This window comes from Larimichthys crocea, chromosome III, assembly GCF_000972845.2.
Source record: "Larimichthys crocea isolate SSNF chromosome III, L_crocea_2.0, whole genome shotgun sequence".
Classification (NCBI taxonomy): Eukaryota; Metazoa; Chordata; class Actinopteri; family Sciaenidae; genus Larimichthys; species Larimichthys crocea.
In genome coordinates this window covers 41001494-41025318 of record NC_040013.1, presented here as the reverse complement: position 1 = coordinate 41025318, position 23825 = coordinate 41001494, and the positions used below count along the sequence as shown (strand labels likewise).

The 23825-nt window shown below is 40.3% G+C and overlaps 1 protein-coding gene across 2 annotated transcripts; it reads right to left on the bottom strand.

Annotated features, from left to right (window-relative positions):
• Positions 1-3166: 3166 nt before the first annotated feature.
• sncaip (synuclein, alpha interacting protein) lies at positions 3167-20576 on the bottom strand. Of its 2 annotated transcripts, none has more exons than XM_019278527.2 (12): positions 20253-20576; positions 15381-15468; positions 14746-14818; positions 13986-14539; positions 13509-13677; positions 13123-13373; positions 12755-12934; positions 11117-11230; positions 10694-10819; positions 9562-9731; positions 9030-9119; positions 3167-8617 (listed from the first exon to the last, which is right to left on the bottom strand). In XM_019278527.2, the coding sequence occupies exons 2-12, from the start codon at positions 15435-15437 to the stop codon at positions 7606-7608; spliced, it is 2796 nt and encodes a 931-aa protein (XP_019134072.2). In that variant the 5' UTR covers positions 15438-15468; positions 20253-20576; the 3' UTR covers positions 3167-7605. The 2 variants fall into 2 exon arrangements, with proteins under 2 accessions (XP_019134072.2, XP_010751552.3); XM_010753250.3 differs by having other exon boundaries at positions 13123-13403; positions 20253-20575.
• Between the last annotated feature and the right edge of the window lie 3249 nt (positions 20577-23825).

The window sequence follows — 23825 nt, the reverse complement described above, 5'->3', positions numbered from 1 at the left end:
GTTGGTTCAGCACATTGATCAAAGGTCCATTGTTGTAAATCAGGAAGCCCTACACAATAAGGATGAGACTTTCCTCCTCCTCCTTACAGTCAGGCTTTGGGACAGTCTCACTAACCAGGGTATCATGAGACTTCTCAAACCTCATTGGGTTCTCCCGCCATGCATAGATCATACTCATCATGGCATCCATGTCCAGCGCAGTAATGACATCCCAATGCTTACAGCTATCTTTACCAACTTTAATCTAATCTTTGTTCTTGAAGAAGTCAAGAGTTGGGAAAGTTCTTGATCAATCTTGGATGGTTTTCCCTCTGTTGGTTACAATGAATATGCTGACACAGTACTTAATGTTTTTGGATGGTCGAAGTTGGGAAAAAAAAAAGTTGCAGAGTTCCACATGTCAATAAACCGGTTCAGGATTACATTGATCAGACAGGATGAAGCAACTACTTGAATCCTCCATGGCACTAAGGTTAAGTAGAGATTTACTAGTAGCCTCTACAACCTGATATCACCCACAATACCATTCTCTGAGGAACTGTGGAGACGATGTAGATGTTTGCAGACAATTCAAGCTGCGGCCTGTCAAATGACTAGTCTTTAATAAATGACATAATGCAAAAATGCAATTTATCTTGCCATAAATTCTGTTTCAACTCCTTGGCCATTCTGACTGGATGTTCTACAAAAGGTCAACAAGATTCATACTGTGATATCAACAGGTTCATCCTGAGACCAGGAAAGAGTTTGGCTCTTTGTAGGAAGACAAACTGAAAGAGCGGTTTCTCAAGATGTGAGAACACTGTTGTCTTCTTTGTTGAGGCCAAAATGCAAATGCTGTTTGATCTGCATGGAAATCATGCCCCGTGTCCGTCTGAAGGCCTCCGTGGAAGACAAATGGTGTTTATCAGCCAGTCTAGAATCAGGGGCGGCAGTTTGAGCAGGACACCATCTAATTACTTTTTTTCTTAAAGGTTGTATTTATTAGTATCCATCATCGCTGTTGTTACATCAATTAATGATGTTGACGGGTTGAGGAATTGTCACCCTTACCCTCCTCTTCCCCGCCCTCACTTCCTCACCCCCCCCTACATCCTTCACAGGCAGAAGAACCTCCTCTCCTCTCTTTGGCATTAAAGGCCTGTCATCCCAGCATGCCGCGGGGCCCCCGGCCCCAGCCCAGCGGTGTCAATTAAATTTGATTGACTGAGTAAAAGAAGCACACAAATAAGCCAAAACAACAGACACAAAAATCTATACATGACTCCTCCACCCCCCTACCCAACCCCTCCGCCCCGGCTGTCAAATCAAGCGCTTGTCTCGTCCGTTTTCGTGGCGTGTGCCGTGGACATCCGCCGTGAGACAACTGCTTCTGTGTGTGTGTGTGTGTTTGAGTATCAGTGCCGGCCAAATGCAGCATTTTCGTCCCAACTGCCCCGCCTGCCTCACCAACCCCTTTACCCCCACCCCACCAAACACCCCCTCCATCCACATGAAGCAAACCAATTAGCGGCTCTAGAGCCTCGTCCACGCTGCAGAGCAGAGGCCCCTGGGTATCGACTCAAACTGTTGTCCAATAAATGAGGTCTAATTTATCAGTTTAACTTCACCCCTACCCCCCTTGAAAGAAAAGAAGGAGAGAGAAAGAGAGCGGGTGGGAAAAAAGAAAACAAATAGCTCTTGTTTTTTGTTACATGAACTGGCGAGAAGTATTCGGAAAATCCTGATAAATCCTGCGTTCTTCACATTTCATATCCCCGTATCTCTGTGTTGTTTTGCTAATTGTGAGCTACCAAGCTCATGTTTCATATTGCAGCCATGATTGAGGGACGCTATTAGAGCAAACCCCATTAGGCTCCATGGGGAAGCAGTCGACCCTGCGTGGGAACCATCAAAGGCCAATTTGCTACCCAAACACCATAAATCCTGCCCCGTTAAGTGACTGTTTTTGATGCCACTGAGGCACACAGAAATAAATATACGCTTTGTTATGTATTGTCCATTAAATTACCAGAGAGCACAATTCACACATGACATCCATCTCGATCAGCAGTAGTCAAAAGTGGGGTCCAGGGACCTGCAGAGGGCCTCTGACAGTGCTGGAGAAGGTCTCACTGAAAGTAAAGACAGCCTCAGTCATTATTGAAAGAGCTTGAAGTTTGCCAAACTTGTCTTCAAACTTCAATCAATCAAGTATCTCATATGTGACTTTTTTGGTTATCGCTCAGTTTTTGTTTAGGGTTTAACTCCTGCCTGACGATCAACCAACACGGACATTGCATCTGTTTTTTCATGGTTTTCCTTTGTCATCTGTTGGTCTTGTGTCATGCTGCTCAGCTGGCGACAATAAGGACTCATTCAATGAGGTATGCTTTGTGTGTCAACTCTACTAGTAAAATTTTAAATATGTATAGCATTAGCCATGTTTACAACCAAATTTTAACCTAATATTCAGAAAATCTGTAAAAAAAATAAAATAAAAAAAATCAAGCATAGCGTGAGCTGTAAAACTAAGCAGCTTTTAGCTTTTGGGAGGTTTGACTGAAACATCAGTTAAGGAGAGAAAACATACAAAAAACAATCAAATGGTGGTTTCAAGGGAGAGTCTGGACACAGTTACTGTGGTGTGGTATAGTCGGGACTTATGTGTAGGAATACAGATGTTTTATGCTTAGTGCCAAAAAAAAAAAAAAGCGGTCTGATGACAAGGTAAAATGTTCTTAATACAGTTTACAATTATTAAGCTCTAAAATACAGATTTTATGTAGGCCTTTTTATGTGGAAAAAACACGTTTTTCTGCTGCCATCCACTGCATCCAGAATTTTATATTTTTACGTTATGTTATCAAAAATAAAGTCACGATGTACAAAAAGGATCTTGGGATGATCCAGAATAGTATGTGTAAGTTCAAACATTTATGAAATATTGCCCTGATCATGAAGCTATTCAACAGTTAAAAGAAAAAGTTTGAGTTAAAAAAAAAAAAAAAAAAGAGAATAGCATTTATTTGCTCAAAGTAACATTTTATTTTAGTTTGTCTTCACAATAGCTTCAATAACAGAAGGACAGAAGCCGTCTGTCTCTGTACACGCTGGTTAGTACAAAACAAAAAACTAAATTCAGTTCCGACATCAAGATTCACTGATAGTGCATCTCTTTCATTCATTTTTTTTTTTTTTTTGCATTGAGAGTAAACATCAAGTCGATGCAACAACACTGTCCATCTGAAGAGTTCATTAAAAATACAACAAACAGGTCAAACAGGTAGAGTTCAGTCTTCTCTGTAGATGCCCCGTTAACAACGCCAAGCTCCATTCCCTCATCCTGAAGGAGTGGTTACAATGAAGACACTTCAAATAAAATAAACTGCATTTCAGAAAATCATTCACAGACAGAAAACTGAGCAAGTAATATTTTGAGACGATAGAGACAGGAAATCTTCCTGGTTACTCCAGCGAACAGAGCTGAAAAACCTCTTCAGGACTTTTGACTACTTTATTTTATGAGTCTGTTGTAATAATGGTGTCTCTAATTACCTTATTCATTCAACTGAATATATAGACAGTGTTATGTTACTCTGCTTTTGTAGTTAGTTCTGTTCAGTTTAGACTATAGTTGTTGGTTTTTAGACAAATTTCCTTAAAAGAAAAGCTCAATTTATTCATATCAATTATTATTGGGATATTCATTATTTAAATATGTTGATGCCAAGTAAGCATGGTCTACATTGCCCATATGATTAGGAAAAACATAGTTATTTCTTCAAAGGAAAGAGAAAAAATGGAATTACAGATCCATAAAATAAAGTGTTACCAACTCTGCAGCTCTGTTTGTACAAATCCACGACTGGGAGTGAAGTGGACCATGCCCGCCACTCAGCTCTTTGCATTAAATCTATAATCAGAAGAGAAGATTGATTCCAGATTCATCTCTATGCATCCAGTTCAGAGATACACTATGTGACGAAAAGTATGTGGACATCTTGGACAACTATTTATGTGTTTTCTTGTCACCTTCACCATCACCATGTGATCACACTGAACATAAACACAGAACCAGTTGTGTCCAATGGCCCATGTACAAAGCCAGTTCCATTAAGAAATGTTTTTCCCAGTTGTACGTGGAAGAGCTTGACTGACCTCAACCTCATCCAACACCATCGGGACGAACGGAAACACATCATCACCAGCATCAGTGTGTGTATCAAATAGTGTCTCTCTACTGGACGCAAAGAGATGAAATTGCCGAGCAACTTCTCATCCAACTCTGCTGAAGACATTTAAAATGTTGGACTGTTCCTTTAACTGGTCTTAAACAGCAGACTGGATGCAGGTAAATTCTCCCAGGCCACTGCCTCAAAAACACCCACCATCATCATCTGTAGACTGTAGTCAACAACAGCCAAAGTGTGTGTAAAACTAAAAAAAAACATCTTGGTAAACCAGATGAGTAAACTGCACAGCAGAATCGCTCTGATCCAAACTGTAGATGTACAAACATACAGGAATGTGAAAGCAAAACTCGACAGACTTATGTCCAACAATGATCAGTTTGGATTAGAAAAAATTCTGCTGTATCAGAACCAAGCACAGTATTTGTATTAACATAAACATGCATCAAAACATAACAGATGTGATCCAGTTTCTCCCAAAGCTGCAAATTAGAGAGCTGAAGCTGTAATCTGTGTTTCTGTTAGGGGTGTTTTCACACCGCTGACACGCAATAAAACTAAAATGGCAAGCAGAAGAATTTTTGCTTTGTTAGTGGCAAGGCTAAAAGGAACGATATGAGGAATACTATGAGTCTTTGTGCTAAGGTTATATATGTCATAGAGGTGAGAACTGAACACAGACATGAATCACATGCTATAAATGAAACTTATTTTCCAAAATAAAAGATTGAGAGTTTTCTTTTGAGGATAACAGTCAGTCCAACTAACACTTGACAGACAACTTCTGGCCAGATTTCCACGACATTAGATGTGGATACTCCTGCTGAATCCCAGTCCCAGTGATTTTAGAGAACCAATTGACCCTCCCTCTAGCACCAGCACCACCCTCAGGAAAAAAATCATTACATTTTCCCAAAATACTGTAAGAATCTTAAGTTATACCATGTTTTGTCTGCCCAACCATGGTAAATTGTGAGGTGTAATGAACACTGCAGCCTCTTGGGGCCACTATTGACACTTTCATGTCTGTATTCAGCATTGAAATTACAGATGACATCAGTGTTGTGCGATTATTGCTGTAACTACCAGGCCACAGAGATGTAAATATTTGGTAAAAGTAAGTGGTGGAGACAGACCAGTCAAGTGTCTCCCCTTACATCAATGTTTTGGTCAAATTAAACTTCAATCAAATGCATGAAGAGATCTGTAGACATGCCATGAGGCACAGCAAACAGCCATAAAATTGTTCTGCTATATATGCTTTTGTTGTTTTTGCTATATTTTAATAAATACATCAATTTCCACTACCATTGCCATAATGACATTCAAACACTGGATCAGAGCATCAGATAACAGCCTTCATCTTCTAGTTTCAAGCTTTGAGACAGTTTGTCAATGTTCACAATCTTCTGTATAAAATCTCCGAAATAACAAGTTTTTATTTCCGTTTCAACTTCTTATCTTTCTAAAAAGTTCATATGATCGTTTGTCAGCCGCTGTAGAAGGTGCATCCTTAAACCTCCCCGTCTCAAACACATCAAACAACTATAATCTACTTCATGCCAAAAATACTGCATAGATAATAACCATGGGAATTAAAAAAAATAAAAATGGTGTGGAATATGATGAACAAAAAAATTAAATACTACTCTATATACAGTGGTTTTAAAACTATTTGTTGTGCTGGTGCACGTTAACCACGTGCATGATTATAACCACATTTTAAAAAAAAAATCAAATCATATAACTGTGTGCATAAACATAAATACTAATATTCATCTTTAGTGTAGTTCAGAGTACAGTAACAGAGTAGCAGAAAAACAGAAACCTTTAATCGCCGTGATTAAGTTTTGACACTTTTGTTTTGGTTTGTTTGAGCAGACCAATGAAAGTTAACTAAATGTGACAAAACTAAAAATGTATGATAAGTTGCCAATTAACACACACATACACACACAAACAAAACTTCCTTCAGTTCGTCAATAAAAAACACTTCAGTTTCATTCAACACAAAGGTTCTTCTCATTCACTTTGCAGTGATTGCCGTCTCTGAAAAACTGCATCAGATACATTTTATACAGACTAACAGAGCTAAGACGGTTTCTGTTTTTGTCTTTCAGTCCTTGAACTGTATAAAAATAATAATAAAAAACACACAGGAAGTCAAACGTTTGAGGCAAAGAACATGAGAAACTTCATGTTAGCAAGTATAAAATCTTCAGTAGAACTAACAGAAGAGAGAACGTGTTGTTGTCATTCAAATTAATTTACTGGATAAACATGTATTATAAAACATTTATTTTGTGTCAAAGTTCAAACTTGACCATGGGAATCGCAGTTTGACAAAATAATCTTAACACTGGGTTTACTAGCGTTTTTTGGAGCTGACATACTAAACCTACTATACAAAAAGATACTGTTTAAAGTTCCAGAAAAAAAGGTTGACACTGAGTGAGATCATATTTTACTGACTAATTAAGTATATAAACAAGTATGTTTGTGATGGCAATGCCAACTTGGTATTGTAGGTAAAAGAGGACAGATGTTGGCTCTTCTTACGCACAGTCAAACAAACGCTGCATGCTTTTATTCTGTGCAGTCTCAAAGCCACTTTTGCTATTTGACAAGTTCAAGTTTCCTTTATTAAAAGGGGACAAACTGGCAGAATACCAGGTCATAAACAAACTGTTTGTTTACAAGACCTGGTCTGTTTGTAATCAGCTGATGTGACTATAGCCAAAGCAAACACAAAAATTAAGCAAAGTTAGCTTTTCCACCTCTTGTGGTTTGGCTCAAATATACAAACTGTGGCTGTCGAGATACAGTACATATGTCGATAGAACTTTAGTCTGATGTTCAAATGATCCAATCACTCTCTTGATTTGTTAATTTGAAGTCCAATTTTTATTAAGCATCAAATCGAGCCGTTACTGCTGTGAATTGGCTGATGTGTTGTTTCTCAGCCTTTGAAAAACCCTTCACACCCTTGGCTGGGTTTGCTCTCTTTACTTGACTTCTGGCATAGTTACTCCCAGAGTTCAAGACGAAATGCCATGTTATCCTAGAACATGTATTACATAATCCTAATCACATAATTTAGCACTACATTTACCATGATACTTGGTGCTTTTAATATAATGTTGCAATGGAGTCAGTAACTTGGTTTACATCTGAATACATTTTAAATATCTTTTGATATGATTTCAAAGTGGATATATGGATGGTTTATCCTCAGAGATCATGGCTACCATTGGAAAAAGTAGGTTCTGCTCATGTCACATCATGTATGTGCATTAGGTTTTGAGATATTCATGAAAGTGAGTGTGTGTCATTCAATGGCTATGAATTTCTCATGTTCGCTGCCTCTTGCCATTTGCTCTTTGTAGTGGTCTGTTCGTTATGTGCTCTCTGCCTTTCAGTAGGCACTGGTTGGTTAAACGTTACTGGTTTTGCTCTTGCCCCTGGCTCCTCCTCCTGGACTGCCTTTATTCTCTGACTTCCTGCCAGGAGAGCTCTGACAGGTGGACAGTTTAACAGCAGAGCCTGACTGACCGCCACTGTTGTTGTTGTTGTTATGGTTTGTGTTTCCACTTAGTGTCTCCATGATGGAGCGAAATGCCCCAAACGGCCGCTTGCTTTCAGAGCTTCCTGTTGGAGTCCTCTCCTTCCCATGGTGCCCTTTGGTCTGCTCTGCCTCCTGATTGGTGCTCTTGTGGACCTGTTCGTCAAAGGTGACCCTCAGTTTGAGGTTCTGAGACGTCTTCCTACGAGATGAGGGTGACTTCAGGGCACTCTTGGGGCTGGTGGCAATTTTCTGCCCATTAGTGGCGTCATGGAAGTCGGCAGAAGCATCTGGTGTTTTACCGTCTGTGGCCTCAGGGTCGCTGGAGGTGGGGGATGGATTGTAACCAATGCTGTCCACCGACTTTGACCCGCTGACAGAAAATGCCAGCTTCTTCTCAGCTATGGAAGATGAGGAGGAAGAGGGGGGAAGGTGCTTCCTCATCACCAGATTAAGGTGGTTTGACACTGGCTCCTCCTCTGTAATTGGCAGGTGGGACGGCCTATCAGGCCGCAGTGTATTTGAAGCCGAAGCTCCTTGATTTTTACCCTCCTCCGGTGGATAACCATCCGTATCTGATTCACTCAGAGATCGTTGCATGATCTGTTTGAGTCTCGCTAGTTTGAGCTCTCTCCTCTCCACAAGCCCCGCCCTACGGGCCCCAGAAGCCCCAGGGCCACAAGGGCCCTCTCTGGCAAGGCCACTTGCCGGAGGCAGCCTCTCCCTGGGACACATTGTGTCCGACATGTCCTTCCCCAGCAGCTGCCGCAGCACGGAGTCTGGACCCACCCCTCCCTGACGAACCAACCATTGACCGTCACCTGGAGTCCCCTCTGCTGTCAGCATCATCTCTGGCCACGCCTCCACGGAGGGCTGATGCGAGCTGGACTCCAGAGAGAGACAGAAATGACCATTTACTTTTAGGTGTATGTTATTGTACTTGTTTGTTTATCACATTAAAAATGTATGTTTTGGTTTTGTTTTTAATTTAAACCCCACAACTGAGCAAAGCCTGCAGCTGGTTCAGGTGTTCAATTTAAGCCATCTCATGCCTTCACTACTGCTGCTCATGTGTGAGTTCATCTCAGTGGAGGTGACCATCCTCAAACTCTGCTGTGCTTGACTTCTCTCACAGTCATAATGGATGAGTTATAGTGGTATACAAATTTAATTTATAAATCTAAATAAACTAAAATTACACAACTTAAGACTCAATGGAGTCAAAGCTGTGGTTGAAGTACCACTAAAGAGAGTGCATGTATAAAATGAGGATCCTAAATGTGCGAGTGTGTTACCTTGGTGATCTGGAAGGTGTCCCCTCTGTCTTGTTGGGGTCTAGCAGTCTTTGTAGTTGTTTCTGTAGAGTTATCCTCTCTGTTGCCTGTCTGCATGACAAATCACACACACAGCGTATTTTCATTGCACTGCTACAACCAGCACAAACAGTTCTGCTGTCTTTGAAATTCTCTTTGCTTTTGTCTGACTGGTAACTTAATGGCCAAGAGGTGCAAGTAGGCAGGAGCTTTGAGTGAAAGGCAAGCTGTTGTTCCTAAAAGATGAGTCTTAGACACTGTACTGAGTGTAGACATTTCAAAATTATGTATGTTCCTGGTACATTCAGCTGATAATTTGGTGATTCATACTGTATGAAAACCTCATTCAGTTTATCAAATTACAGGCCATTTAAAGACAGCAGGACAGATATGTTGTTAATTTAAACAATATTTTTGTTGGGGACTAAGAAACTACAACAACTGGGAAACTACAACAAACCATCCAGTCCAAAAATCTTTAACTTAAATATTTAAGGTAAAAATTATAACTTACTCATTGAGCTGTTTGGTGAGTTTAACAACCTGTGAGGCCAACGACATGCAGGTTTCCACGACGACCAGGTATCGAGCGCAGGTGGTGTGTCCCTGTCGCTCGGCACTCTGGGAAGGCCGCTCCCCCTGCTGGTTCTGGACAGTCACGTTTGAGCCGTACTCCACCAGAGTCTGGATACAGACACAGAGACTGAGATCATTACTTCCCTTGACCTGTGGTTCCTGGCAAGATTTCAGTTTTCATGTTGATGCTTGTTTCTAAAAAGGAGTCAGGATTCAAATCAGAAACATTTGTTATCTGTAATTTTGCCTCGGTGTAGTAAAATGCTCTCCCCATAGTGGAGATCTACTTGGATCTGCTGAAAAAAAAGGAGCTATTTTATCTAAAATGGATCATTAATCAGTATTTTAATTGTCAGCCTGGCTAGCCAGCAGGAAGCAGACAAGACTGATAACATCCCCCTCTCCTTCAGCAGGGTGTGCCACCTACCAGAATACAAAAGTTTTGAAAGTCTGCTTTGACTGTAGGAAAATGAGCTTCACATTGTGAAACTTGGTGCTTAGTTTAGCGTTTTAGAATAAATCAATGTTTTTGATTAGTAAGAGCAGAGTAACTGGAACAGGATGCTCCTGAAAAACACAACGCCTGGATTGCGGACTGGGAAAAAAAACAAACAAAAAAACTAAATAACACTAAAACTTGGGCTTTAATTTGGGCTTTTATAGTGTTAAAGTATTCAAATAATAACATTATGTGTGGTTCTGTATCATTGAGTTGTAGGTTAAGAATTACAAGGACAACATCTTTAGTGGGGCTCTCTTTGTCTGTAAACTCAAAGCAGAACATCTGGCCCATTATGTAATGTGATCATGTCTTCTGCACAACGTATGATGGAAGGTCAAGTGAGAACAACAAACAAAGACAAATTGTAAGACTGTTAAAGTAAGAGAGTAACCATGTGTTCCATTTTTAATCTTTTGCTCCCATCAGGCCCAGCTCTGAATCTGCATGACGTATGGTGCTACCAAGGTGGAAAGGGACGTCAAATGATCTAATGAAACTGACCTCGGTACCAGCCACAACAGGCTGGCAGAAAACAGAGGAATTGCTTTTTTTTCCCAGCAGTACACACCTGTATACAGGTCAGGTGTCCGTACTGGGCTGCCACGTGGACAGCAGTGTTTCCGTTCTGGTCGACTTCGTCCAGAGAGATTGCCTGTTCCTGCATGAACTGAAGCAACCACAACAAGACCTTCTCCTGCAGAGACAGACAGAAAGGACGGCTTTTTTACCCTCCTTTATTAAAACAAGTGAAGCGACCACACCCCAGTCTTCTTCAACAAAAAACACACACACTCCCACCCTGCATGTCAGATACTTAAGTTATGTGTCCCATAAACAGCTGCACAGAGCACATCCTACACCACACATATCAACGTGTTTACACAAACATGATGGAGCACCAGTGGCTTGAGATGTGTCTTGTCAACTTCTAGTAAGTACTGACATGTAGAAGCTAAATTTGTGTGTGTTTGTTTGTGTGTGCGTGTGTTACCTGTCCATAGCGGCCAGCATAGTGAATCAGACTGGGATGTTCTCTGGTGCAGCTCAGCTCCGCGATGGCTTCTGTCTCACTCACCATCCACCTAACACACTCCAAATGACCGTTCTGCAACAAACACCACACACACACATACACACAGTTAACATGTTTCATGATCCAGGCGGTTGGAAAGCCGTCATCCCAATAATCTGAGTGAGTAAACATGAGGTTTGTTGATAAAAGCCAATCAGGACTCAGCCTGCCAGCTTGTCTCTAGATAACACACTTCCTTTTTGGCAGCGAATCAAGTGCCTGGTTTCCAATACAGCGCAGACAAAACAAGAGCTACTCAGTCTTTACCACACTCACTTTCCTCACTTTCATTCCTGAACATCCTGTTGCGGCCGAAAAGAGTTTGTGTAACAGTTCGCACTATTTTATCAAAAACCTCCATCTTAATACTTTGTGACCTCACTGACCAGCTGCCAACAGCTGGACAAATGTTTGCATGCCCGTTAGCTTCCAGATGTTTTTTTTCCCCTCCTTGAAAATTGATACTTCTCCCTGCAAGTACACAGTGGAGGAAAATCAACTTATTTCTTAAAGATTTTAAGCTGAACAGGAGCATCAGGGAAGGTGAATATACAGCTTGTTTTAGCAGCGGAACACAGGAAAAGTACATCACAGATGACCACTGCCACATGAGCTGAAGCCATTTATTAATCACACAGGTATTAATTATTATTTATGAGGAAAACTGTATTTGCTCATTGTGTCAATAAGTTGATGCTTATGAAATTACGTGTCAAAATGGGTAAGAATCAGCGGTATTCTCAGCTCCACATGGCATATTTCTAACATATTTCTACAGGCACTGTGTTAGTGAGCAGTTCTACAGTAAATAAGTAACCAGTCACACTATTAATGATCATTTAAACTGACTCATATTGGTTGTAACAACACTGAAGGAATAAGTTAATAAAAAGCTAATACCTGCCCAGATATGTCTGCTTAACACTACATCCTACAGTAAACTAGGGAGGTTTTCCCACTGGTTAACAAACTTATGTCAAAACCAGTGTAACCAATTACACAGGAGATTTGACTCTCAATGTCCATTCACTGATATTAATAACTGAGGGCGGATCTTGCTGAAACACACACACACACAGCACAGAACAGGTGAAGATAATGTTACCTGACAACAACTCGTTACATTACTGTAAGTGCAATGAAAGCTTATGAACAAGAGTAATTTAAGACTGTAATCCTTCTAAAACCAACATAATACCTGACTCACTATGATTTGAGCAGCTTTCATAGTAAAGACATTCCATTGATTTCATTCACCGTGGACAGCCTAACTGCCGAACGCAAACCCTTAACCAACCCTTGAACAACCAATCAGCCAAGCAACTAACTCAAGCCTAAACCTAAACATTAACCTAACCTTGATTGATGCTTTACCCACCCCTTTGCAGGATTAGGACAGGTCTTTGGTCCCCATTAGGACTACTGGACCTGACAGGGTCAGTGTTTAGATCAGAAAAGGTCCCCAGTAAGTAACAAAAACATGCACATGCACGCGCGCACACACACACACACACACACACACCACACACACACACACACACACACACACACACACACCTTGACTCCCAGTCCCGCAGGGGTGAGCTGCTGGTTGTTGCGTTCGTTGAGGCCGTCCTCTCCCATCAGAGAGGTGAGATGCTGCAGACAGTCAGCATGACCCTGAGAGGCTGAGATGTGCAGCAGGTTGTTCCTGTCCTCATCTCTGATCAGCTCCAGGTTATCTGCTGCTAAATGAGGCTGCAGTATGACGAGTAAGATGGGAAAGGAGGAGGAAGGAGAGAAAGAAAGAAGCAGGACCACCAGGAGAAGAATAAAGAAATAGTAGAGGGAGAGGAGCAGGTGAGGAGGAAAATGAGAAGTAGTATCGGCCACATACTGCTCCCTCCATTGGTCAGAACGTTTTAGTAGGATGACCTCCCACTTACCAGCAGAGAGATCTGTCCTTCTCTTACGATGTTGATGATGTTCTGGTTTTTCTTGGTCTCCTCATCAACCTCCCCTCCTGCTCCTCCACCTCCTCCAAAGCCCCTTGGCACAGTACTGGCTCCACTTACTCCTCCTTGTCCAGGAACCCAGGACTTGGAAGCATCCTGCCTGCCCACACTGCATCCTGGCATGGGGAACATCATCCCTGGGCCCCCTGGGGGATCCACGCCTGGCCTCTGGGTCTGGGAGTCTGGATAGACACGTGCAGACACCAGCTTGTCTGGAAGTCATGATTCATACAAGTCAAAGTTATGCGTACAGGGTCTTTGTCCAACAGGAAAGGGTAAAACAAAGAAGAAAACTTGACGATATTTTTAGGTTGTACCTGCATCAGAGAAAGAAGAGAGGGAGGAGGAGCAGCTGAGGAGTCCGGAAGAGAGCAACTCCGACTGGTAGCCTCCTCCAGCTGGGGAGCGGTGGAGGTGGTGGAGGTCTGGATCCATGGATTTGGACTTCCTCAGGTCGGACCACTTTACCGGAGACAGAACACAATACTGCAGAAAAGAAAGATGATTTACAGCTGGGTCAGTTTTCAACTCCACTTAATAACATTACAGTAGATTACGTAATTTATTAAAACAGCTCATATTTATTGTTATTAAACACATTAATCATTGAAACAGAATCCTATATAAAGTACGGTACACGTTTATTGGATAACGGTTTAAGCAGTCCTGTAGAGTTTCCTTATAAACAAAGAAAAGTTACGTTTACATAACTTAAAGTTTTTTTTGTATTCATGTTTACTAGTGTGTCTTTTCTGAAGAACAGATCCAAATAAACAGTATTAAAGAATTTGTACCGGAGTCTGTGAACTGCTGCTGCCCAGGCTCAGAGGCTCGTTGTGGGGTAAAGCAGAGCTCTTCAGCCCTCCTCCACGGTTCCTCTCCAGGGTGCCTCCACCCAGGTTGCTTCCCGTCACTGAGCGCTTGTCATGTGGCACGCGTGGCAGCGTGGACATCTGCTGACTGGACTTGATATAAGGCACATCCAGGATCTCGTCCATGTCCAGATCGTAGTGCTCCAACTCCCCGAACAGGGCCTGGGGGTTGTTCCCACCAACGACACCAACGCTGCTACCCAGGCCCTTAGCCTTCCCTCCTGACCCATCAGAGGAGGTGGAGGCAAGAGTCGGTTTGTCAGAGCTCGGGTCATCCTTACTGGCCTCAACCGGCTCACCCAGCACCTGGCCCTGAACTTTACCATCAGAATCAGAGTCAGTGGTCTCTGGTTGGTGTTTGAGAGGGGACACTCTCTTTACCGGCCGAAATTTACTGTGAACCTCAGCAAGCCCTGTTGGTTTGATTCCCCCTCCGCTGTGGGAGGAAACGCCACGACTCCAGTTGATGGCTGGAGCTGCAGGAGGAGGAGAGATAATAAGAGTTGATAATCAGTTGAGTTATGATAAATGGAACCTGCTGAAGTTCAGATGTATTAAAAGTAAACGAGGACGTCAAATTCTGTATTTCTGAGGTGTGCTATAACTTTTAAATCAACTTCACAACTTAGTTAAAAACAGACTAAACAAAAAACTAATCTATGCCTCTATAACACTTAGTTACCTGGCCTCTCCTCAGCTTGGCCATCACTTCTCCTGGACAACTCTGGGATGCTCTTCAGAGACGTAACAGAATACTGCAGGATGAGAAAGAAAGACCAAAAGAAAGATATTTCTGAAAATTGTATTCAGCAGTTGTGCAGCTGTGCAGTTATATTTAGATATTAGTTAATCGCAGCAGCAGCAGTAATGTTGCTCTAAGTAGAGATAATTACAGATAAACACTCACACATTGGCTAGTTTTATACATGAGTTAAAACTCATGGAGCCTCTCTAAATCCTTCATGAGGTTAACTTCAAACTGCCTTAGAGAGGTTTCGTGGTTATTTTAAAAGCTGTAGTTTTTCTAATATTTAATCTATTAAAACCAAATTATTGCAGGTCTGTTTTTAGACTGCATAAGCTGGTTGTACCTAATAAACTGGATATCGAGTGTATAAATGCGTTTGCAGCGTCTACACTGGCACCACAGAGGCTAAACGTCAGTGTTCTATGCAATGGTTGTCAAGTTTTGACACATCACTGTAGGTAGTTGCATGCTCTAAGAGAAATGGCAGCTGTAGTAAGAAGTAATGTTATTTAGATGCAGTTAGCAGTTGTAGCAGTAAGTAGCTGCTGGCTTATTGATATCATACTGACCACTGAATCATCAGAGAAGTCGATCTCATCCAGGTCCAGGTATTCAGGAGCTTCCATCTTCACACCACATCATCAGCCTCCCAACCAGCTGCAGACAATAACACACATCATATCATACCATTATTTTTATATGCATACATTATCTGGCTTCTTTTTAAAGCTGTGGGAACAAGTCACGTTAAAAAAAGCTATGACATACGAAAATTACTGTTTTGTGCGCTATTCAAAATTTCTGACCTTGAATAAAATCACTCAGCACAGATACTTTGGTAACCATAAAGCCATAATACCCTTTGTTTGTATCTTCTATATCCGTAAATATGATAACGACAAACACGTTTGGGTATTAATGTTGCAGTGATATGATCAGTAGGAATAAAACACAGGAAGCAACTGCAGGAAACTGAGAACAGTCCTGTTGAAAACTTGCATTAAAGTGTTTTCTGTGTTTTTGTTGAGCTTTTTCTGACTGAGATGACAAACTGCTGATCAGAGAATAAAGAGGAAACTAGGGAAATAACAAATATGACTTCCATTTCTTACCAGCTACCAAAGGCTGCATGTAAAAAGTGTCGTTTGAAGGAAATCAAATCCTTTTCTGCTCAGTAATACCCTCGGTTTAAAACGGTTTAAAGCCCCCGAACTGTCAAGTGCACAAACTGCCTGAGCCCTTCTGATCAAAGGCAACAAACAGCAGGATAATCAGGACTAATCAGAGAACAGTGTGACTTTCACCGTGGGCAAAGATTTAAAGCCACAGCAAATAACTTTGATAACTGCTGAGGTTCTGTTTGTATGGAAACTGCAATTCTTGAATAACCAAATCTAAGAGATCCTTATTAACTAGGGCTGTTCATGTTAAAAAAAAAAATAATATTGTAATGAATAGATTCTCTGATTGTTCGCAATATCAACCTAAATGACCCTTTATCAGTCAGACTGCTATCAACATTACTATTAAACAATAGACAGATGTTTTACTTGAACAAAAGGTGCAGTGTTTCAGATTTACAGAACATGGCAGACATGGACGTTTAATAACTATGTTTTAATTAGTGTATAATCACCTGTAAATTAGAATTGTTGTGTTTTTGTTACTTTAGGATGAAACTTTTATGTCTACAGAACCGCGGGTCCTCCTCCACCGAGTCCGCCATGGACAACCTAAACACTGGCTCTACACAGGAAGTGTTGCAGGGTTCTTTTTTGCATGTTTTGTGGCCACCATAGTTTCTCCTTTATGTCTGGAAAGGGAGGGCAAGTGGAGGGGGCTGCAATGTGCCACAACACCATCGGATGTCACTAAAGTGTACACACTCAATGAGTCCGAATCAGAAACTGATCCTTTAATCAAGCAAAAAATGCTAAACATCCTCCACAATGTGAGGATTTTCTGCTTTTCTCTGGTTGACATAATTATACACTGAATATCTTTGGCTTCACTATTGGTTGGACATTTGAGGACACCATGTTGGGTTCTGGGAAATTGTGCCGAGTTGATTTCACTGTTTTCTGAAAAAATAATCCACAGATTAAATCAGTGATTTAAATCATTGTTAGCGTCAGACCTTAGAGGGGCAACAAGGAGCTGCTATAACTGCAACCACTGCTGACACCAGTCCAGTCAAAGCACTGACGTCATCAGGTGGCGTACCTACAATAAGATCCAGATGTGCTGAGGGTGCTTTTAGTTACTTTGGTGCTGTTCTCTGGAACAAACGGAATACAAACACTACTGTACCACTAGCTACTAGCTTTTCTGTTAGACATCTTCCACAGAAAGGTTAGTGACAGAGCCACACCGCTATGCTATGCTATGAAAGTAAATGCCTCACTAAGAGTAAGAGTTTTCCTAAAGTAATCAATGAAGGATGATGGAGTTTAACCGACAAAATAACAGCTACCATTGTTTGGTTTTGGTCAGAGGTGTTAATGATTGTTTTTTCCATTCTTGGAGTTTTCTTTCTGTTTTGAAATAAGCAAAACTTCCATTCATAGTCACAGGACGCTCAGAAAGCAGCAAACTGTGAAGCTTTCATGTAAGAGCCGAGTTGTTTTCAGACTGTGTGGGAGTGACCACAGAACTAAACCGGTCAAAATAAAACCTATGATTGCAGCTTTGAGAAACAGTCGAGCCGAACATCCTTGATAACAACAGTTTAGGCCTGAAACCCGACATCAAAAATAAGACTGAATCAAAAAAAAAGAAAAAAAAAGAAGACTAAGAAGAAGAAGGAAGATGTATGCTTTCTCTGTTTATGTGAACAGCTGACGGGCCCAAATCCTTCCAGGCATCGAGACACGAAAACAATCAAGACGGATGAAATGTTGTTTTGGAGCAGAAAGTCAAGGCACAAGGATTCTATTACTCTTTCTACAATGTGAAATTAGATACATGTTTCTGCACATTTCCCTCAGAGGTCAGGTGAAACTGCTGGTCGAAGCTGATCAAAGGAAGGAAACTCCAGGAAAACTCACCTATCAACAACCCTTGGCCTGTCTGATTCACATCAGCAGTCCTGAACTCATAGAGGGGTTATCAGATCTGAGCTTGGTCTTAACTCTAACCCCAAGAGAGTGGATTGACTACAGACTAGTTTGTTAGCCAACAAGACAAAACATGTACATCAAATACATCCTGGACGCACAGAACGGATATAAGTTTTCTTCAGAGCTGACAGATCTAGATTATTTGTTAAAGTGAAATTAAATGTGAGTGTAACTACGTAACAGGCTGAGACTGAAACTAAATCTTACAGAAAACAACTTATTTTAAATTACATTGAAATGTATTTTCATTTGAAACTTTGGTAAGATGTAAGACAAACCTATTTTCCAAAACAGTCTGATTCTTTAAAAGTTCAGCTCGTCCAAATGAACAAAAACATATTTCTTTACTTCGCCGTAGTGGTATCTCCCTTTCGTGGGGAGGATTTAGTTTGACAAAAACCTGACACAAACTAAACGGCAACATCTCTCTCTGGAACAAGAGACCTTGTTCTTATTGGCAATCTTCTCCGTCAACAGTTCATAAACATTTTTTACAGTGATGTCTGGATTATCCAGAGTAACAGGAAAAAGTTTCTGGAAATAAATGTCTCTGTTGAATGTTTTATACAATAAAAGAACTGTGGGGAACTCTCAGAGACAAAACATCTCTACAAGCCTAAAATGATCTGCATAAACAGAGAGAAGACAGAACACAGAAAAGTTCAGCGTTTCTCACCAAACTCACTAAACCAAGAAAGCAAACGTGACGCAAACAAGGATGTCATCGAAAAGGATACAAAGAAAACGACTAAAAATTAGTCTTTGTTTATCAGCCTTGTACATTTTTGATAATAATGACATTTTCTCTGACAGTGTGTTGTTCAATAAGATGTTGTAATGTTTATAGTGTGCACACAGTAACAGAAAGAGTTAGAAATGCCGGCATGAGACAAATAAAACAAACAAAAAACAGCTTGAATGAATATGTTTACGAATTCTGAGCTTCCTCCACCTCCTCAGCCATCTATGATGCCATTCTCACCATCAGCCAGATACAGGCTGTAAACCAGATTGCATGGAAACCTGATTAGAGGCATTAAGACCTGCAGACTGGACGATGGCTAGTTTAAATCTCATTAGAGTTACAACAATTGACAGTTTTAACTCTGAACCCAATGGGTTCACTCCCTTATGTCACAGTTTTTGAATCCACATTTCCGAGTGAAACTGGCATTAAGAACTGATATTATAAGTCCATTTGTAAAACACTTACCTTTCTATAAAACAAGATATTAAAAAAGGTCCAGTGTGTAAGATTGGGAGCTGTTTGTATGTTTTTATGCATATATCAAATAGACAATAAATAATAGATAAATAAAAGACAAACTAAATACTGACTCTAGACACGGCCTTTCAAGTGCTGTTTCTCCTTTACACTAGTAAGGTGAGGGAGATGTGAGGGGATTGCAATGCAGTGATTACACCACTAGATGCTCATAAATCCTATACACTGGACCTTTAAACTTAACATTGTCACGTGTTTTCGGAGAGTGATTATTGATTATTATGATCTGGGTGAGATTCTACCTTAACCCTGGATATGATCACAGTGTTTCCTCATTTTACCATTTGTGTCATTTAAATTATATTTCCAAACCTAACACAATGACTTTATGAAGGTTTTACTTTGGATGTTGTTTGGAAACAATTTTCTAATTGACATTGTGGTGCTCATTTCAACTAATTCTTTAAAATGACACGCAGAGCAGTGAAAGTAACTGAGTGAGTCATGTGCACAGCTTCATTAATAATGGCAGCAGTTTGAACTTCAGGTGAATATAATTATTAAATAATTATCATGATGATGTCAGGTTGTTCATTTGATCGATATCTGCTTCTGATGACATGTTGTGAAAGAGAAAAACACTCACAGGCTGATCAGAGTCACACAAAATAACATTTCTGACCAAGGCGTTTGTGATGTTGGCTTCATTTGTTTGTCATTTATTGTCATCTGAAGTCTTGCTACACTAGTCCACAGATCAGGCAGACTGATAGCAGCTAATGCAGCTACGTTATTTCTGTTTCGCGACTGGAAACACTGACCGTGGGCTGAGTTGAGCCGCTTTGTCCTCTCCTTTCTCCTGACAGCTGATTTAATCCGCTCATGAAGCAGCAGGAGGCTAATCAGCTAAGCTAGCTCGCTAATCAGCATCCAGAGGGAAGCTAATGTGGGAGCTAGCTGACTAGCAGGCAGTTGGAAAATTAGGTCAAAACAGAAAGCTCAGGTAAAAAAAAACAACACAACAAAAAAAACGAGCCTGGACCGAGATAAAGAGCCTGTTTTTCTTCTGTTTGACGGAGAGTTTAACGATACGGTACCTTGTCGAAGTCAGGCAGACGAGGAGAAAGAGGTGTCTTGAGGTGAGGACAGAGCTAGCCGGACTGATCCTCGGATCCAGCTGTTTTTTTTCCCTGTGTCGCCTCGCTGTCTTGAAAAGCACAAAGACTTTGACATATGGGCAGCACAGAGGGGGGAAACGAGACGAGGGCTCACTCTCAACACATTTCTGAGGACCACATTTGTCAGCACGAAGGAAAGGACTACACTTTTAACGCACATAAGCTTTGTGTTTATGAATCTTTGGTATAAACCATTTTACACTACTTTACTGCTTATTGCCCACAACCATTTGGAAGCATATGTGGTACCTTTTACTCCATTATGTTTATTTAACAGCTTTAATACTTACTTTAATTTACGGCATAGATTTTAAATATAAAATATAAATCAGCTAATAACTTGTGGTCTACTATTACAGATTATGATAGCTACCCAGCAGTATAAAATAAATTAGCTTTATCTTTGCCAGCTGCATTGAAGCCATCAATTAACGCATCAATGAATTGAATCCAATGATGTTCTGAAATGTAATATAGATTACATTCTGCATAATGAGTACTTTTACTTTTGTTACATTAAGTATATTTTATTCTGATACCTTTACTAAAGTAATGTTTTCAGTCCTTACTATTACTATCTATGTACTATTATTAAGATTTCCTCTTCACTCTCTTACATATGGTGATATGGTAAATGAAAAATGTGACTTCAATCATTTTGACTTTGAAATTTGTTTATTTTCGTACATATGTATGTACAAGTTACTAATATTACAGTACATATGTTTCTCTTTATATTTCTTCTGCTCGGTATATTTATAAATGTAGTTTGTTGGTGTTTGTATTGTGGATTATTTCTTCCAGTGGGTGTTTATTCGTTGGAGATGACTTGATTTTGCTATTGCTGATGTCAATGATATCTAGTTTTCCACCATAGTTTGCTTACCTTATAGGTTATTAACACTTAATAATTAAAACCTGGTGCACTGAGATATGCAACAGATTATTGTCTTATAATTTAAACTGGATGAGAAATTATCAGTGTTTCTCATGAAAAAAAAAAGAAAAACCTAATGTTCACATGTGCTCATACTGAACAATACTTGTATTTTTTTATTTAAGTTAAGTGGGAGCTGAAGTTGCAGTTTCGGGCTGTGTCACGCCCCCGTCTGTCTCAAAGATTTTGCTTTTTTCTCTTTTTCTTTGTTCCTGCTGAGTCATCGCCTCAATAGACGATCTTCGCGGAGGGCAGCCGCTCAGACGGAGGAAGTGGAGCCGTTAGATCGGTCCGTTATCCTTAGAATAAAACCTACAATCAAACCTCTGGTCAGAGGAGGATTTATTTGTCATTATGACATGCATGTACTGTGAAATTATTGCACGTATTAAATCTTTATGTTTTATTTAATTTTATATATTTATTTTGAGCCATTATTATGTTTTAGACTGGCCTGGAGAATGAAAATAACTAAAAACTGCATTTCCTGCAGAAAGTGCGGTGTGGGTGGCCACCTTGCCCCAGCAGCCAGGGTGCATGTGTGTGTGCTTGTGTCTGTAAATTAGAGTCTTTTGTCTTGTCTGTCTGTGTGTGACGATGGTGTTGTGCTACTCCAGCATCTTATGCACGTTATTTTTTTATTTATTCCCCAGCTATATACAGAGCTAGATGGGATGTTGCTGGGCAAAGCTTTAAAAAAATCAAAGCAGCAAAGGCTGAAATATCCTGACTCTAGGATCCTTCATTTTACAATACATAATACAACCAATAACACCTATTTGGTAAGACATGTCCTGCCTACCAAAACACATTTCTGTTTAGAATACAACTTGTTACACGCAGAGATAAGCCCAAAATATAGAACTAATGAAATATTTCTTCTTTCTAAATCTGTGAAGGCAAAAAAGAAGTACACTCCAAACTGTTTTCAAGAAATCACACATGTATAAAAAATAACAATACCATTGCATTATTAAAATGGGAAAGAATAATGAATTTTGTTAATTACAAATCCTGATTCCAACAAAGCTGGGTAAAAAAAATCTTGTTTAACCTCTATTCCACTGTTACGTAGAAAGACAACATATTTACTGTTCAAACAAATAAACTTTATTTTTTGTAATTTTGATATATTCTGCTTTTATTTATATTTTACACAGCGTCCCAACTTTTTTAGAATCAGGGTTGTGCTGTGCTTTTTCATCCTATGACATGAATAACTGCTGTGAGTTCTCATCTGTACACTGCTATTGAACTTAAGTTACATTTTACATATTATGAATAAAGTGTTACCATTGAAACAATATCGGCTGATTGCTGAAAACTTATGTTAATATCTTAAATATCTTCAAACATTTAAAGTAGTCAGTTATAACATTATGGCATACAGCATTGCATTATGACTTAGACATGATACGTTTTGTACTTTCACAATTCCATCAGCAATGTTTGTTTTTGTTTTCTGCTATTCTTGTACTTACAACAAACTCTCTTTTCTCTTATTTCTATGTGTATCATGTGAAGGGAAGTCTGCTAATGTTACGCTCATTTCCAATCTTCTCAGACTGTCACTTTGACCTCATACATACCTTATTTTGTTACACATTATAAAGCATTTTGTATATCTGATTGTATTGTTCCATCACACTGAATAAACATTAAAAAAATAAAAAAGGTCAATCGTCTGTCCAAAAAACCCTGCAGATAGCACTTACAGTTTACAGTGTTGATATAACCTTCTTCTTCTTTCGGCTTTTCCCTTCAGGGGTCGCCACAGTGAATCAGTTGCCTCCATCTAACCCTGTCTTCTGCATCCCCTTCTCTCACACCAACTACGGTAACTTCATGTCCTCTTTCACTGCATCCATAAACCCAAAACTCAGCATCCTTCTACCAATAGATTCACTATCTCTGCCTGCCTGCACACGCTTCTTCACTTCTTTTCCACACTCTCCATTGCTCTGGACTGTTGATCCTAAATACTTAAAATCCTCCACCTTCTTTATTTCTTCTCCCTGTAACCTCACTCTTCCACTTGCGTCCCTCTCATTCACACACATGTACTCCGTCTTGCTGCGGCTAACCTTCATTCCTCTCCTTTCCAGGGCAAACCTCCACCTCTCTAGCTTCTCCTCCACCTGTTCCCTGCTCTCACTACAGATCACAATGTCATCTGCAAACATCATAGTCCATGGAAATTCCTGTCTAACCTCGTCTGTCAGCCTGTCCATCACCATAGCGAACAAGAAGGGGCTCAGAGCTGATCCCTGATGCAGTCCCACCTCCACCTTTAACTCCTCTGTCACACCTACAGCACACCTCACCACTGTCTTACAGCCCTCATACACGTCCTGCACCGCTCTAACATACTTCTCTGTTAGTCCAGACTTCCTCATACAATACCACAGTTCCTCTCTGGGCACCCTGTCACAAGCTTTCTCCAGATCTACAAAGACACAGTGCAGCTCCCTCTGACCTTCTCTGTACTTCTCTGTCAACATCCTCAAAGCAAATACTGCATCTGTAGTAGTCTTTTTTGGCATGAAACCATACTG

Coding starts and splice junctions, on each gene's coding strand:
- sncaip (XM_010753250.3), bottom strand. CDS start 15,437: ATGGAAGCTCCTGAATACCTGGACCTGGATGAGATCGACTTCTCTGAT. Junction 12,935..13,122: donor AAGGACAGATCTCTCTGCTG/GTAAGTGGGAGG, acceptor GTCATACTGCAG/CCTCATTTAGCAGCAGATAA. Junction 9,120..9,561: donor CTCACCAAACAGCTCAATGA/GTAAGTTATAAT, acceptor TTTGTCATGCAG/ACAGGCAACAGAGAGGATAA.